Consider the following 14,881-nt stretch of genomic DNA (forward strand, 5'->3'; position numbering starts at 1 on the left):
AACAATCCTAAATTCATATAAAAGAACAAAAGACCCAGAATAGCCAAAGCCATCCTGAGCAAAAAGAGCATTGCTGGAGGCATATACTTCAATTTCAAATTATACCGCAGAGCCATAATAACAAGAACAGCATGGTATGGGCATAAAAACAGATGCATAGTCCAATAGAACAGAATAGAAGACACAGAGACAAACCCACATAGTTATTGACTCAGGTGCCAGAAACATACACTGGAAAAAATGACAGCCTCTTTAATAAATGATGCTGAGAAAACTTGATAACCGTTGATAGACGAATGGAACTCACTCCTTATCTCTCACCCTCTGTAAAACTCAGAATGGATGGAAGACTTACTTAGAAATTTGCAACTGTTAAAAGAAAAAGGAGGGAAAACACCTCAACATATAGGTACAGGTAGACTTCCTGAATAAGACCCCTATAGCTCAGGAAATCAGAGAAAGAATCAATAAATGGTACAGCACTGAATTTAAAAACTTATGTGCAAAAAAGGAAATAACTAACAGGGTCAAGAGACAATATACACAATGGAAGAAAATCTTTGCCAACTACTGTTCTGGCAGAAGATTCATATCCAGAATATATAAAGAACTCAAAAAAGTCAATGTTAAAAAGCAGATAACCCAATCAATCAATTGGCAAACTAACTCAACACACTTCTCAAATGAAGTAGAAATGGCCAACAAATATATACATATATATATATATATATATATATATATATATATATATATATATATATATATATATGTGTGTGTGTGTGTGTGTGTGTGTGTGTGTGTGTGTGTATAAAGCTTAACATCTTTAGCAATCAGGGAAATGCAAATCAAGACTACGTTGAGATTTTATCTCACTTCATCTCACTCGAGTTAAAATGGCAATCACCAAGAATACAAATGACAGTAAATGAAGTGATACACTGTTGGTGGGAATATAAATTAGTAAAGCCACTATGGAAATAAATATGCACTATCCTCAGAAAGCTAAAAATAGAAGTGCTATGTGAACCAACTATACCATTTTTGGTATTTATCTAAAAGAATTCAAGTCATCATATTTAAAAATACGTGCATGTCCATGCTTATCACAGCACAATTCACAATACCCATGCTATGGAATCAGTCTAGTGTGTGTCAACAGAAGAATGGGTTAAAAAAATGTATATAGAGTCTTGGTCACCTGCAGTGAATAATGAAATCATGTCACTTTCAGAAAATGATGGAACTGGAGACCATGATTTTGAGTGAAATAAATTAGACTTAGAAAGAAAAAAAAAAGCTACAGAGAAAGGAGGCAGATTACATTCAGGGGTAAACCAATAAGGTTAACAACGGATTTCTCATCACAGACGCAGAAAGCGAGAAGATCCTGGAATAATATATTGCAAACACTGAAAGACAATGGATGCCAACCAAGAATTCTGTATCCAGCAAAATTAAGCTTCAGGTACGATAACGAAATAAAAATCTTTCATGATAAACAAAAGCTAAAAGAATTTGCAGTCAGAAAACCAGCATTGCAAAGTGTCTTCAGCAAAATGCTACACAAGGAAGAAATGAAAAACAACAACCAAAATTATCAGTGGGAAGAGCCTCGGTAACAACAGAGGACAGCGGGGAAAGCTAATCATGGAGAAACAAACTAAATTTAAAAAAAAAAAGATAAATAATTAAACATGGCTGGCAGTACAAACCATATATCAATAGTAACTCTAAACGTTAATGGCTTAAACTCACCAATAAAGCGACATAGGCTGGTAACATGGATTAAAAAAACAAACCCAACAATATGTTGCCTCCAGGAGACACATCTGATTGGAAAAGACATACACAGGCTGAAGGTGAAAGGGTGGGAAAAATATACCACGCACACGGTCCTCGGAAGCAAGCAGGGGTAACCATCCTCATATCGAATAAAATCAACTTCAAGACTAAGTTAATCAAAAGGGATAAGGGAGGACATTATATACTGTTAAATGGAACGATTCACAAACAAGACATAACAATTATCAATATTTATGCACCAAATAATGGTGCTGCAACGTTCATAAAACAAATTCTCCTCAAGTTCAAGAATCAAATAGACCACAACATAATAATTATGGGTGACTTCAACACACCTCTCTCACCATTGGACAAATCCTCCAACCAAAAGTTGAATAAAGAGACTATAGAGCTCAATATCGCAATCAATGACCTAGACTTAACTGACATATATAGAATATATCAACCATCATCAAGTGGATATACTTTTTTCTCAGCAGCACATGGATCCTTCTCAAAAATAGACCATATATTATGCCACAGGGCAACACTCAGTAAATATAAAGGGGTGGAGATAATACCATGTATTTTATCTGATCAGAATGGAATGAAACTGGAAATCAATGATAAAAGAAGGAAGGAAAAATCCTACATCACATGGAAAATGAACAATATGTTACGGAATGATCAAGGGGTCACAGAGACATAAAGGAGGAAATCAAAAAATTCTTAGAGATAAATGAAAATACAGATACAACATATAGGAATCTATGGGACACAATGAGAGCAGTTTTAAGAGGGAAATTCATAGCCTGTAGCTCATTCCTCAAAAAAAGGAAAAACCAACAAATAAATGAGCTCACACTTCATCTCAAAGCCCTAGAAAAGGAAGAGCAAAACAACAGCAGATGTAGCAGAAGGCAAGAAATAATTAAAATCAGAGCGGAAATCAACAAAATTGAAACAAAAGAAACTATTGAAAAAACTGACAAAACTAAAAGTTGGTTCTACGAAAAAATAAATAAGATCAACAGACCCTTAGCCATGCTAACGAAGAGAAGAAGAGAGAGAACTCAAATTACTAACATACAGGATGAAAAAGGCAAGATCACAACAGATGCTACAGAAATACAGAAGACAATTAGAAATTATTTTGAAAACCTATATTCCAATAAAATAGCAGAGAGTGAAGACATCGATAAATTTCTTAAATCCTATGATTTGCCCAGACTGAGTCAGGAGGATACACACAATTTGAACACACCAATACCAATGGATGAGATTGAAGAAGCATTCAAAAGACTACCAACCAAGAAAAGCCCAGGACCGGATGGGTATACAGCGGAGTTTTACAAAACTTTTAAAGAAGAATTAATACCAATACTTTTCGAGTTATTTCAGGAAATAGAAAAAGAGGGAGCTTTGCCAAATTCATTCTATGAGGCCAACATCACCCTGATTCCGAAACCAGACAAAGACACCTCAAAGAAAGAAAACTACAGACCAATATCTCTGATGAACCTAGATGCAAAAATCCTCAGTAAAATTCGGGTGAATCAGAATCAAAGGCACATCAAGAAAATTGTGCACCATGATCAAGTAGGATTCATCCCTGGGATACAAGCATGGTTCGTTATACGGAAATCAATAAATGTTATTCACCACATCAATAGACTTAAAGATAAGAACCATATGATCATCTCAATAGACGCAGAAAAAGCAGTTGACAAAGTACAGCATCCCTTTATGTTCAAAACATTAGAAAAACTAGGGATAACAGGAACTCTCCTCGACATTGTAAAAGCTATCTATGCTAAGCCTCAGGCTAGCCTCATTCTGAATGGAGAAAAATTGAAGGCATTCCCTCTAAAATCAGGAACAAGACAGGGATGCCCTCTATCACCACTTCTATCCAATATAGTTCTCGAAACACTGGCCAGAGCAATTAGACAGACAAAAGAAATTAAAGGCATAAAAATAAAAAAAGAAGAACTTAAATTATCACTGTTTGCGGATGACATGATTCTATACCTAGGAGACCCAAAAGGGTCTACAAAAAAACTACTAGAACTAATAAATGAATTCAGCAAAGTGGCAGGATACAAAATCAACATGCAGAAATCGAAATCATTTCTGTATATCAGCGACAAAACTTCTGAATCGGAAATGGGGAAAAACACTCCATTCACAATATCCTGAAAAAAAATAAAATACTTGGGAATCAACCTAACAAAAGAGGTGAAAGACTTATACAATGAAAACTACAGAACCCTAAAGAGAGAAATAGAAAAAGATCTTAGAAGATGGAAAATATGCCCTGTTCATGGATAGGCAGAACTAACATCATCAAAATGGCGATATTACCAAAAGTTCTCTATACATTTAATGCAATGCCAATCAAAATCCCAAAGGCATTGCTTGTAGAAATAGATAAAGCAATCATGAAATTCATATGGAAAAATAAAAGACCCAGAATAGCAAAAGCAATTCTAAGCAGGAAGTGTGAATCAGGAGGTATAGTGATACCAGATTTCAAACTATATTACACAGCAATTGTAACACAAACAGCATGGTACTGGTACCAAAACAGGCGGGTGGAACAATGGTACAGAATACAGGACACAGAGACTAATCCACAAAGCTACAACTATCTTATATTTGATAAAGGAGCTAAAAGCATGCAATGGAGGAAGGATAGCATCTTCAACAAATGGTGTTGGGAAAACTGGAAATCGTATGCAACAAAATGAAACTGAATCCCCTCCTCTCGCCATGCACAAAAGTTAACACAAAGTGGATCAAGGAATTAGATATCAAATCAGAGACTCTGCGTCTGATAGAAGAAAAAGTTGGCTCCGATCTACATATAGTGGGGTCGGGCTCCAAATTCCTTAATAGGACACCCATAGCACAAGAGTTAATAACAAGAATCAACAAATGGGACTTACTTAAACTGAAAAGTGTTTTCTCAGCAAGAGAAACAATAAGAGAGGTAAATAGGGAGCCTACATCATGGGAACAAATTTTTACTCCTCACACTTCAGATAGGGCTCTAATATCCAGAGTATATAAAGAACTCAAAAAATTAGACAATAATATAACAAATAACCCAATCAATAAATGGGCCAAGGACCTGAACAGACACTTCTCAGAGGAGGACATACAATCAATCAACAAGTACATGAAAAAATGCTCACCATCTTTAGCAGTAAGAGAAATGCAAATCAAAACCACCCTAAGATACCATCTCACTCCAGTAAGATTGGCAGCCATTATGAAGTCAAAAAACAATAAGTGCTGGCGAGGATGTGGGGAAAAGTGTACTCTGGAACATTGCTGGTGAAACTGCAAACTGGTGCTGCCAATTTGGAAAGCAGTATTGAGATTCCTGGGAAAGCTGGGAATGGAGACACCATTTGACCTAGCCATTGCCCTTTTCGGTCTATTCCCTGAAGACCTTAAAAGAGCATACTACAGAGATACTGCCACATCGATGTTCATAGCAGCACAATTCACAATTGCTAGACTGTGGAACCAACACAGATGCCCTTCAATAGATGAATGGATAAAAAAAAATGTGGCATTTATACACCATGGAGTAGTACGCAGCACTAAAAAATGACAAAATCTTGGAATTTGCAGGGAAATGGATGGCATTAGAGCAGATTATGCTTAGTGAAGCTAGCCAAATCCTAAAACAAATACCAAATGTCTTCTTTGATATAATGAGAGCAACTAAGAACAGAGCAGGGAGAAAGAGCATGAAGAAAAGATTAACATTAATCAGGGATGAGAGGTGGGAGGGAAAGGGAGAGAGAAGGGAAATTGCATGTAAATGGAAGGAGACCCTCAGGGGTATACAAACTTACATACAAGAGGAAGTGAGGGGAAAGGAGGAAAATATAAGGGGGAGAAATGAATTACAGTAGAGGGGGTAGAGAGAGAAGAGGGGAGGGGAGGGGGGAGGGGGATAGTAGAGGATAGGAAAGGCAGCAGAATACAACAGACACCAGAATGGCAATATGTAAATCAATGGTTCTGCAACTGATGTGATTCTGTAATCTGTATATGGGGTAAAAATGGGAGCTCATGTCCCACTTGAATCAAAGTGTGAAATATGATATATCAAGAACTATGTAATGTTTTGAACAACCTACAATAAAAATTAATTTTAAAAAAAAGAGGAAGTGAGGGGAAAGAAAAAAATATATAAGGGGGAGAAATGAATTACAGTAGAGGGTGTAGAAAGAGAAGGGGGGAGGGGGGATAGTAGATGATAGGAAAGGCAGCAGAATACAACAGACACTAATATGGCAATATGTAAATCAATGGATGTGTAACTGATGTGATTCTGCAATCTTTAAACGGGGTAAAAAAGGGAGTTCATATCCCACTTGAATCAAAGTGTGAAATATGATATATCAAGAACTAGGTAATGTTTTGAACAACCAACAATAAGAAAATAAAAATAAAAAAATTTAAAAAATAAAAATGAAAGAGGCTGGGGATGTGATGTAATGGGAAAGTGTCCCTGGATTAAATTCCAAGGACCCGTCCCCCCAGCAAAAAAAAAAACAAAAAAAAAAAAACAAATTAATTCCATCTTTTATTAACACAAAATGAGACCTCAATGAGTTGACACGTTTCTAACAAAAAGTTAAAATTTAAAAGTCCATGTTAACCTCTCTTTTCTTTATGTTATCCATACTTTTTTTATATTCTCTTAGTGTTCTAACTATTCTCCTGGCTTTCCACCCAAGCATGCAAGACAAAGAATGTGAGAAGCCCAAGATTCTATAGTGGCTGTTTGCATGGGGGAGGAAGTCACAGTAACTGCCACACAGGATCCTCTTACTTAAGAAGAGAGAAAGGATCCTCAGTGCCTCCCACATATGAAAGAGGCTGATGGCAGAAAGTCTACATGACCCAGGAGCTGTCCTCAGGAAATTATAAGTTAAAGGAGTACAACAAAAATCCAGAGAGGGAAACTTTAGAGTCAGCTAGGTCTTCCACCTCTCTAGAGTTGCTGCTATTCTTCAGAAAAGAACAAAGAATCAACTCACAGAAAAGAAGACCCCTGCTTCTGGAAGTCAAAAGAAAGTAATATCAATGTGTATAAGAATGCAGACTCAAGGCTTGTCCATGAAAAACTGTCTGCAATGAAGAGGGGTGGGGGAAGGAGAGCAGAAGAGAGTTACCAGTCTAACCTGGCCCAGCCCAGGCCAAAGAAAGTAGGGATCAAGAGAAACTAAAGAGGATCTTGCGCCACATCATTCCAGAAAGAATGCACTCAAGGAACTTCCCCCTAGGGCTGGGATTGTGGCTCAGTGGTAAAATGTTAGCCTTGCATATGTGAGGCACAGGGCTTGACCCATGAATAAAATAAAAGTATTGGGTCCATCTACAGCTAAAAAAACCCCAAACAAACAAACAAACAAAAAAACCATTTTAACCCCTTTCTGAATCCTTGAATACTGCAGTAACTTCACTAATCCAATCTAATTCTGTGTTCCAGAACCACTATACTTGCTCAACCTAAATGTCTCTTTCTTCCATCTCCAGGGATATTAACTGCATATGTTAATAGAGCAATGTATCACTATTACCTCTTACACTGTGAAACATCATTTATAACATATTCATAATATTTTAATGAACATTTAACACGAACACGGAGATGATATCCCTAACACAAGAGACTGGGGGAGGGGAGTCATGGGGTGAGCCCATTATGTCCCTCTTGCAGGGCTGCACCTACCAGAACTGAGTCATTTAGCTTCTATTATAACTTTCCTGTCACTTTCTCCACCCAATCAACTCTCTTGTCATTTTCCCCACCCAATCCCACCTTCTCCTTGGGAGTCTGACCACCCTATTGGCTACTTCATACCTTTAAACGGACAGTTCTGTGACATCATTCTCCCACCAAACCTACTGCCACCTGCTAGAATCTTAGGCTTGCTATGCAGTTGTAAACAAATTTGGATCATCGCAAGTGACCAGTGACCAGTAACCAGTCATTAGAGTGGCCAGTAAACAGTGACCAGTGAACTCCATACTGGGAAACATGTATTCTCTACCCTCAGCCACCCACACATCCTCTGGGGTGGTCTCCTCATCCTTTGTATCTGCAATTGATGTGACCTCTTCTCTGACCATGTCAGGTAAGGAAAGAAACATTTAAAAGTTTTTCATTAGACTTTTACCTTCCTCAATTTACTAATGGAGTCAAAAGAGCTTAGAATAATAGGGGAAAGGATGGAACTAGAAATCTGGACACCTAATTTCATTTGGAATTTGACATGTACTGTGTATAGAACTGGACTATCTTACTCTCTCACAAAATCTGTTTCTTGATTTGCTACATGAGGATAACAGATTGCCATGTTCTGGCCCCTTACTTTTCTTGCATCTTGAGGGGCATGTTTATAGAGAATGAAATCAGATTTCATGGTTGTGTTGTTTCAACTGAAAGAGACAAATCCTAGGCAGGGTGGAAACCAAGGGATTTCCTCTGTAACAGTTTCCCTTCACCAAGATTTCCACTTCAGTATTTCAAATTTAGTACTGTTCATCAAAGTGACATTCACATATTTGGGAGTTTTCTGTTTAAACTAGGTGAAAAGAGAAATAGGGAGAGAAGAGCAGGAGGACAGGGCTGTAAGGAGGCAGATGTTCTTGGGAAAGCAAGTTTGTGACTGTTTAAGCACAAGGCAACAGGAATTCAGTGGAGGAAAAAAATATAAAAATAAGGGAGAAGAAAATGTTAGAATAGTAGAGATGAAGAGAATGATGTTCTCAAGAAAAAAGAGGTTGGTTGGGATGGATGTGGAAGAAAAGCAAAGATTTGATTTAAACCAACAGACAGCATAGAGTGAATCTTCCCAGAGGCTGGTTTAGAGAATGTTTAGATTAACGGACCAGCAAGGAAACTAAGGCTTGAATTGGGGTATCACTAGGGTAAGCAGGTTATCACAAAAGTCACACGTGGCTGTTACAGTTTTTCCTATGACCTCTTTGAAAACCGACAATGTTGACAGTTTAAACATGAACATATTAGAAGTATGTTTTAGAAATGACTCTTCCTCCAAACATGCCAAGGAAAGTGGTTCTAGACAGAGCTGGAGAAATGGCATTTTCCATGTCCTATTTTGTTCTGAATTTTAAACTACAGGGTTTTCTAAAAAATGTCTTTTCCAAACCTGCATCAGAAGGACACATTCCTTTGTGTGATATAAGCTGTCAAGGTGAAGCTGTTTTCCATCTTTACAACAGTTTTTTTTTTTTTTCTAAAACAGACAATATACAAATAGTCATTGATGATTTCTAAATCTAAGAACCAAAAGAAAGAACTATATGAGAATAAAAATTCAAGCTCACATCTCTAATTCCAAGTTTATTTAAATAATTATCTGAAGACTTTTTGTTTTGTCTACATTTCAAATAATTGTTTGGGGCTGGGGTGTAGGGTAGCTCAAACATTTTTGTTTTAATTTTGTTTTAACATAAAGGGAGAAGGAAATGTCAGAATAAAAGACAAAAATTGTTTTAAATTTGTTATTTTATTATACTGTGATGGTTTTCTCAGACTTTAGGGACAAGATTTTGCGCTAAATGTGATAATAAACTAGGCTTCTATGATTTTGTTAAAGCATTTTCCACTTTTTTTTTAAAACCAAAAGGATTATCAAAAAACGTGTTTGTATTAATTGAAATATCTACCTAGTGGGATTAATGTCTTTTATTTGGTGTGGGTAATCCTTAGAGGAAGAGAAACAAGAACAGTAATGAAATTACTTTACATTTATTGTTTTTTTCTCCAGTATGTACAAAATTTCTTTCGGAAATTCCTTCTGTCCTCCTCCCATTTTTCTTTCCCTCACTCCCTCCATTTCTCTCTCCTTCCCTCCCCGACTTGCTCCTTATTCCTTCCTTCCTTCCTCTCATTTATTCTTTCTTCCTTTCTTCTCTTCTTTCCAGTTCTGAGGATTGAACACAGGGTCAAGCATGATACACAAGCTATATCTCCAGGACATTTTATTTGTTTTCTCAGATAAGATCTTGCTGAATTGCCCAGAGTGGCTTTGAATCCTGCAATCCCACTGCCTCAGGTTCCCGAGTGTTGGGACCAGAGACCCACCATACCATGCCCAGATTCATAGTGGGTTTCGGCTTCGGTTTTCGCTTTTCCATATGGCTACCCATCTGTTCACTTTACTTAAATTTGTGTTCACTTTACTTAAATTTGTGCTCACTTTACTTCAAATTTGTGTTCACTTTACTTAAAATTACACACATTTTTAGTATAGTTTCTCTGTCTATATGTACTGCTTGAGAATGCATTCAAACTCACCTTCAATCATGAGCTTTGTTTTGATTAAAAGTATTCACTAAAATCAAAGAGAAACATTCACTTTCATAATATTGTATGCATGATAACAGAACTCATTTCTTAGCAAATTTGATATACACTCACTTTTGCTACATATCCATATGTTCATTACGATCTAGTCATTCCTTTTAGTTCTGAGCTGTTTTTCACTTTTGCTTCTGTCTTTCCAGAACATACTGTAACTCCCTCCAAATGAAACTTTTTGTAATATCTATTTATTAGTTGTAGTTCAACACAATACCTTTATTTTACTTATTTTTACATGGTGCTGAGGATTGAACCCAGGGCCTCGCATGTGCTAAGCAAGCACCCAAATGCTGAGCCATAACCTCAGCCCCCACATGAATCTTATGTAATATGACTTTTATTCATGGATGAATTATCACTGTTGGTATTGTGATAACCACACTAAAGATGAGTAACCTGAAGCTCAGAAAGTTTCCATTTCTTTCAAGAAGCATTTCTTGAGAAACTGAATTTCAGGTAGTCATTTTCATGTAGGATGAGCAGTTAGGCTGAAAGAGGGCAAAGAATGACGCTTAAATTATCATTTGGATGGTAAAACTGAACTCCAGGAAATATCATGTGACCTGGACAAACAAAAGGAGATACTAAACATCACTGTGGTGATATCAGTAGATTTTCTATGAACAGGGAAAAACAAATTTCTGTTTCTCCAGATTTCTGGTCTTTGGAACAAGAGTCCTGGCCAGGAAGTAAGTTTCCATAATCTGTTGCTGATTGTGAACAAGTCGATCTCACTTCACTGACCCTTGGTGTACTCATTTGCTAACTGGTAATGTTGGAGTTTTCTCTGAGTTCGAAAATGCTTCAGTTCTAGGGCAAATTCAGGAGTCAATACTAGTGCAGGCTCAAAGGAACCATAGGAGAGGAAAAGGATGCTTTTGGGGAACAACGTGTGAAGCAGACCACTTGAGAATTCTGTGCCCAATTTGACAGAAAAGGCAGGTTATCAGAAGAGTACTTGCAGCTATCCTAAATGGAGGGATTTGGGGTCTCTCAATGATTATTAGAATGAGGGCCCTCCTGATTACTACAACATTAAGACGACATTATTCCTCGAATATTGTAAGAATCTGCCTGTCTCATCAATATTTTCACCACCTCTTCTTCCTACAGAAAATTTCCAAAATTCTTCTTTACATGGAAATGCTGATTCTCTGCAGCTCTCTCTTCCTGTGGTGACCAATGCAGCGTCCGTGACAGGAGGGGTCTGCAACTTCTCCAGAGCCTCTGCTCCAGCTGAACCTTCAGCATGGTTACTGTCCTCAACCTGTGGCACCTCCTTTCAGCCACTCATGGGCAGTGCCTACCTTTATCAACATGCTAGCACAGCCATGGTGTCTAAGGTTACTGGCCAGAACCTGATTCCCATGGCACCTGCCCCCTATCCAAGTATTTCTGAGTGGTATATCCCAGGAAGTGCTGAAAAGAGCTCATCTTCACTTGGGGACTTTAATCTGACTGTCACTGACCAGAACACAGCAGATTCTTCCCTATCAATGACATCCCAGTATGACAAAACTTCCGAAGCCAATGTCGTGATCCCTGGATATCCACTACTATCTGGTAGGCTCGTCCAGGTGACACTATCTCAGATTCCAAATCAAGGACATTGCCTCTCACTACCCCACCAAGAAGGAAGCCAGGTCTACTACTATGATCAAAACTCTCTGGGGACTCTGCTCTCTCGAGAACATTGGCCCTGCCTGCAATCCTATGGCTCTGTGCCATATGCAGGAAGAGGTGCCACTGCCCCTCAAACAGAAATGGTGACAGTGCTGAAGGAAGTTCAGGCCACAAATGTCCTACCCTCAGTCCCTACACCTGTGACCTACTACTCTGTGTCCACTCAAAGTATAGAAGGAACAAATTTTCAAGGTGAGTACTAACACAAAAAGGGGAAGGAATAAGATTACCACTCGAAATGAGGGTCCAGTTTTCAGCTGGTAACTGTGGGTCCACACATCCCTAGAATTCAAGTGCTGAGATTTTAATCACAATCTTGTTCAGCAGTCCCCATTTTCAGACTCTGTCAGAGAAGCATGCAGGACAGCATAATGGCCATCCTTGCATTTAAGAGACCTCTAGGAGCACAGGGATGGAAGCGGCTGTTCACTATTTTTGCACTCAGTCCAGCTACACAACCACACTATAAATATATTTCCCTAATTTTACTTTGGTTTAGAAAAATCAATCAACACATATCAGGATGTGACAGTTTAATTGATCCTTAATTGACTGCAGGTTTAACCTCTATATGTAAAGATGCTGTCCAAAGCAGGAGTCCAAAACCCCTGACCTTTCACATTGATTTCATGAGCAACAGCTGCACCCTCTCCTAGTTCATGGTGTTAAGTGTTCTTACATTCTGGGGAGAGTGGAGAGAATTGAGAGGCCCAGATATGAGGACGAGAGACTTCATGAAACAGATTTTCTGTGTTTCCCACAGAGGAGACAAGTGCTCTACCAGAAACCCATGCTGCCATGGTGATGAACCAGCCCAAAAGTAAGACTTCAAGGGATCACCTGTAACTAATATGCAACTCTTAACAGATACCTGTCAGTGGTCCTTAAAAAGAGCTAATAGAAATGCTTTCTCCACCATAGGTGGTTTCCCTGAATAGTGTATTTCTGGGAAGGGGGAGCATCCTACTTACCATCTTCCTTGGTTCCTTTGTAGGGATGGAAACTTCCCTAGGGATGGAGGCTTCCTTGGGAGTGCAACCTCCAAGTCAGACATTTTGTCTGCCACAGCCTCCAGAATTCCCACACATCTGCAATAAGAGAAAAAGCCAAATAATTGAGAAAAACTCACAAACTGAACTTGGGGACATTACCACAATAACTCCAGTCCAGAGTTCTACAGATTTATTGGCATTGCCTCCAAATCAAAGCCAGGAACAGACAGAGATTAAGAATTCGTGTGAGATTAACACCATGCTCTCAGAGCCACTGGATGCCTACCAGATTGCCATGGAGAGCCAGGATCCTCCACTACTCCCTTTAGACATCCCTGAAATCCACCAGCTTCTGGCCTCCATTGGTCCTCTGGACCAAGAGGAGAAGCCACATTCTGAAAATACCCATCTAGAAAGGAGTAGCCTGAGTCTTGAGGACCAAGGCACACTTGGAAATGGGACTGAATTTAGCAGTGGTTTTGCAGACCTCACTGCACTGGTGGGGGATATTCACCTTCCTGAGCTTTTCAGTTCCTTAAAAGACTTTGAACAACCTGAAAGTCCCACAATAACAAAATCCAATGATACCAGAACCATCATGGAAAAGCAGGGGCAGGAAATCACAAGTGCCTTAAAGGGTCCTAGTGAGCCAATGAGGAAGAACAAACATAAAGCCTCGGAGTGTCCTGATGGAACTCCTCAGGCCAAAATGCAGCCAAGGGATCTGGAATGCACATTAAGAGGAGAAATTTCTCACAGGGATGCAGACAGTAGCAGGGCTCCTATGCACACTGCGGAGCACTCTATCAGCAAAGCTCAGAAAGCTGCATCCAGCAGGAACAGCAAGGCTAAGGGCCATGGGCAGGAAAAGACCAAGAGGACCAGAGAAAATAACTCCAGGAAAGCCCAGGAGAGGAAGCAGCCAGGCAATAAAGTCAAGGCAGAAGAGAAGCCAACTCTGCCCAAACCGAAGGGGAAGAGGAACCAACCTGACCTTTGCCAAGAGGCCTTTAAGAAGCCTCGGAGCTGTCTCGGCATGCACATGCTGGAGTCGGTGCAGGTTTTCCATGCATTGGGGAAGAAGAATGATAAGAAAACTGGGCTGTCTTCCTCCCGGGCCCCGGGAAACTCAGGCCGTAACCAAGACCCCCGTCCATGCCCAGCTAGGAAACCATGGCTGGCAGTTAAGGGTCCTGAGAAATCACAAGTCAAAGCCCAGAATCCAGATATTAGTGCTGAAGGAAAGGGTCCCTCTCCATCCATTTATGAGCCTCCACCACCTGGGAAGGTTAAATTGGTACCTTTGCCTTTTCTGACCCTGGAGAAACCTCCACCTCGACCAGTAATCAATCGGAGGCCACAATCTCTGGCCTCACGCAGACCCACTGGGGCTTACCCTGCCCAGCCTGGCCCTGCTAGCTCAGCTCAACCCATGGCAGTCAACCAATCCCAACCAGCTACTGCCAACCCATCTTGGATGCGTCCTGCCAAGCCAGCTCACCCCGTTTTGACTCATGCCATTCAGTCAGGTGTGAGTGCTTCTACCCAGCCTAGTGTCCCTCGGTCTGCTGCTTCTGGGCCTGCACCCTACAAAACATCATCTTGCACTTCTCTCCATTGGCAACCAGTTCCCAATGTTGGGACCAAGCCCCAGTCACAACCGCCCAAGCCTCAAAACCAATATCTTCTCCAAGACTTTGCCTTACAACCAATTCCATGGAGGAAACCCAATGTTTCTGGGCAAGTAGTATCAACTCCCATCACCAAACAGCAGAGGCCAGAGCGGGAAGCCATGAAGAAGAAGGCTCAACAAGAGCGTGAGAATGCTGCCAAGTACACTGCTTTGGGGAGAGTGCAGTGTTTCATTGAGAGGGAAAGAGAGATGGAGATTTCTCGCTACTATGGCTACATAATTTAAGAGCTGCTGCGATCAGTGGTGCCACTTAGGGACCAAATAGTTTTCCACATGTATATAGATAGAGAGATACACATTTATTTATTCTCA

The 14,881-nt window shown here is 39.6% G+C and overlaps 1 protein-coding gene across 1 annotated transcript; it reads left to right on the plus strand.

The window, feature by feature from the left end:
* The first annotated feature begins 7,849 nt into the window (after positions 1 to 7,849).
* LOC143380486 (uncharacterized protein C2orf78-like) lies at positions 7,850 to 14,794 on the plus strand. Its single transcript, XM_076833552.2, has 3 exons — positions 7,850 to 7,946; positions 11,315 to 12,076; positions 12,879 to 14,794. Exons 1-3 carry the CDS (start codon positions 7,850 to 7,852, stop codon positions 14,792 to 14,794), a joined length of 2,775 nt encoding a protein of 924 aa, XP_076689667.2.
* The last annotated feature ends 87 nt before the right edge of the window (positions 14,795 to 14,881 follow it).

This window comes from Callospermophilus lateralis, chromosome 14 (genome assembly GCF_048772815.1).
Source record: "Callospermophilus lateralis isolate mCalLat2 chromosome 14, mCalLat2.hap1, whole genome shotgun sequence".
NCBI lineage: Eukaryota > Metazoa > Chordata > Mammalia > Rodentia > Sciuridae > Callospermophilus > Callospermophilus lateralis.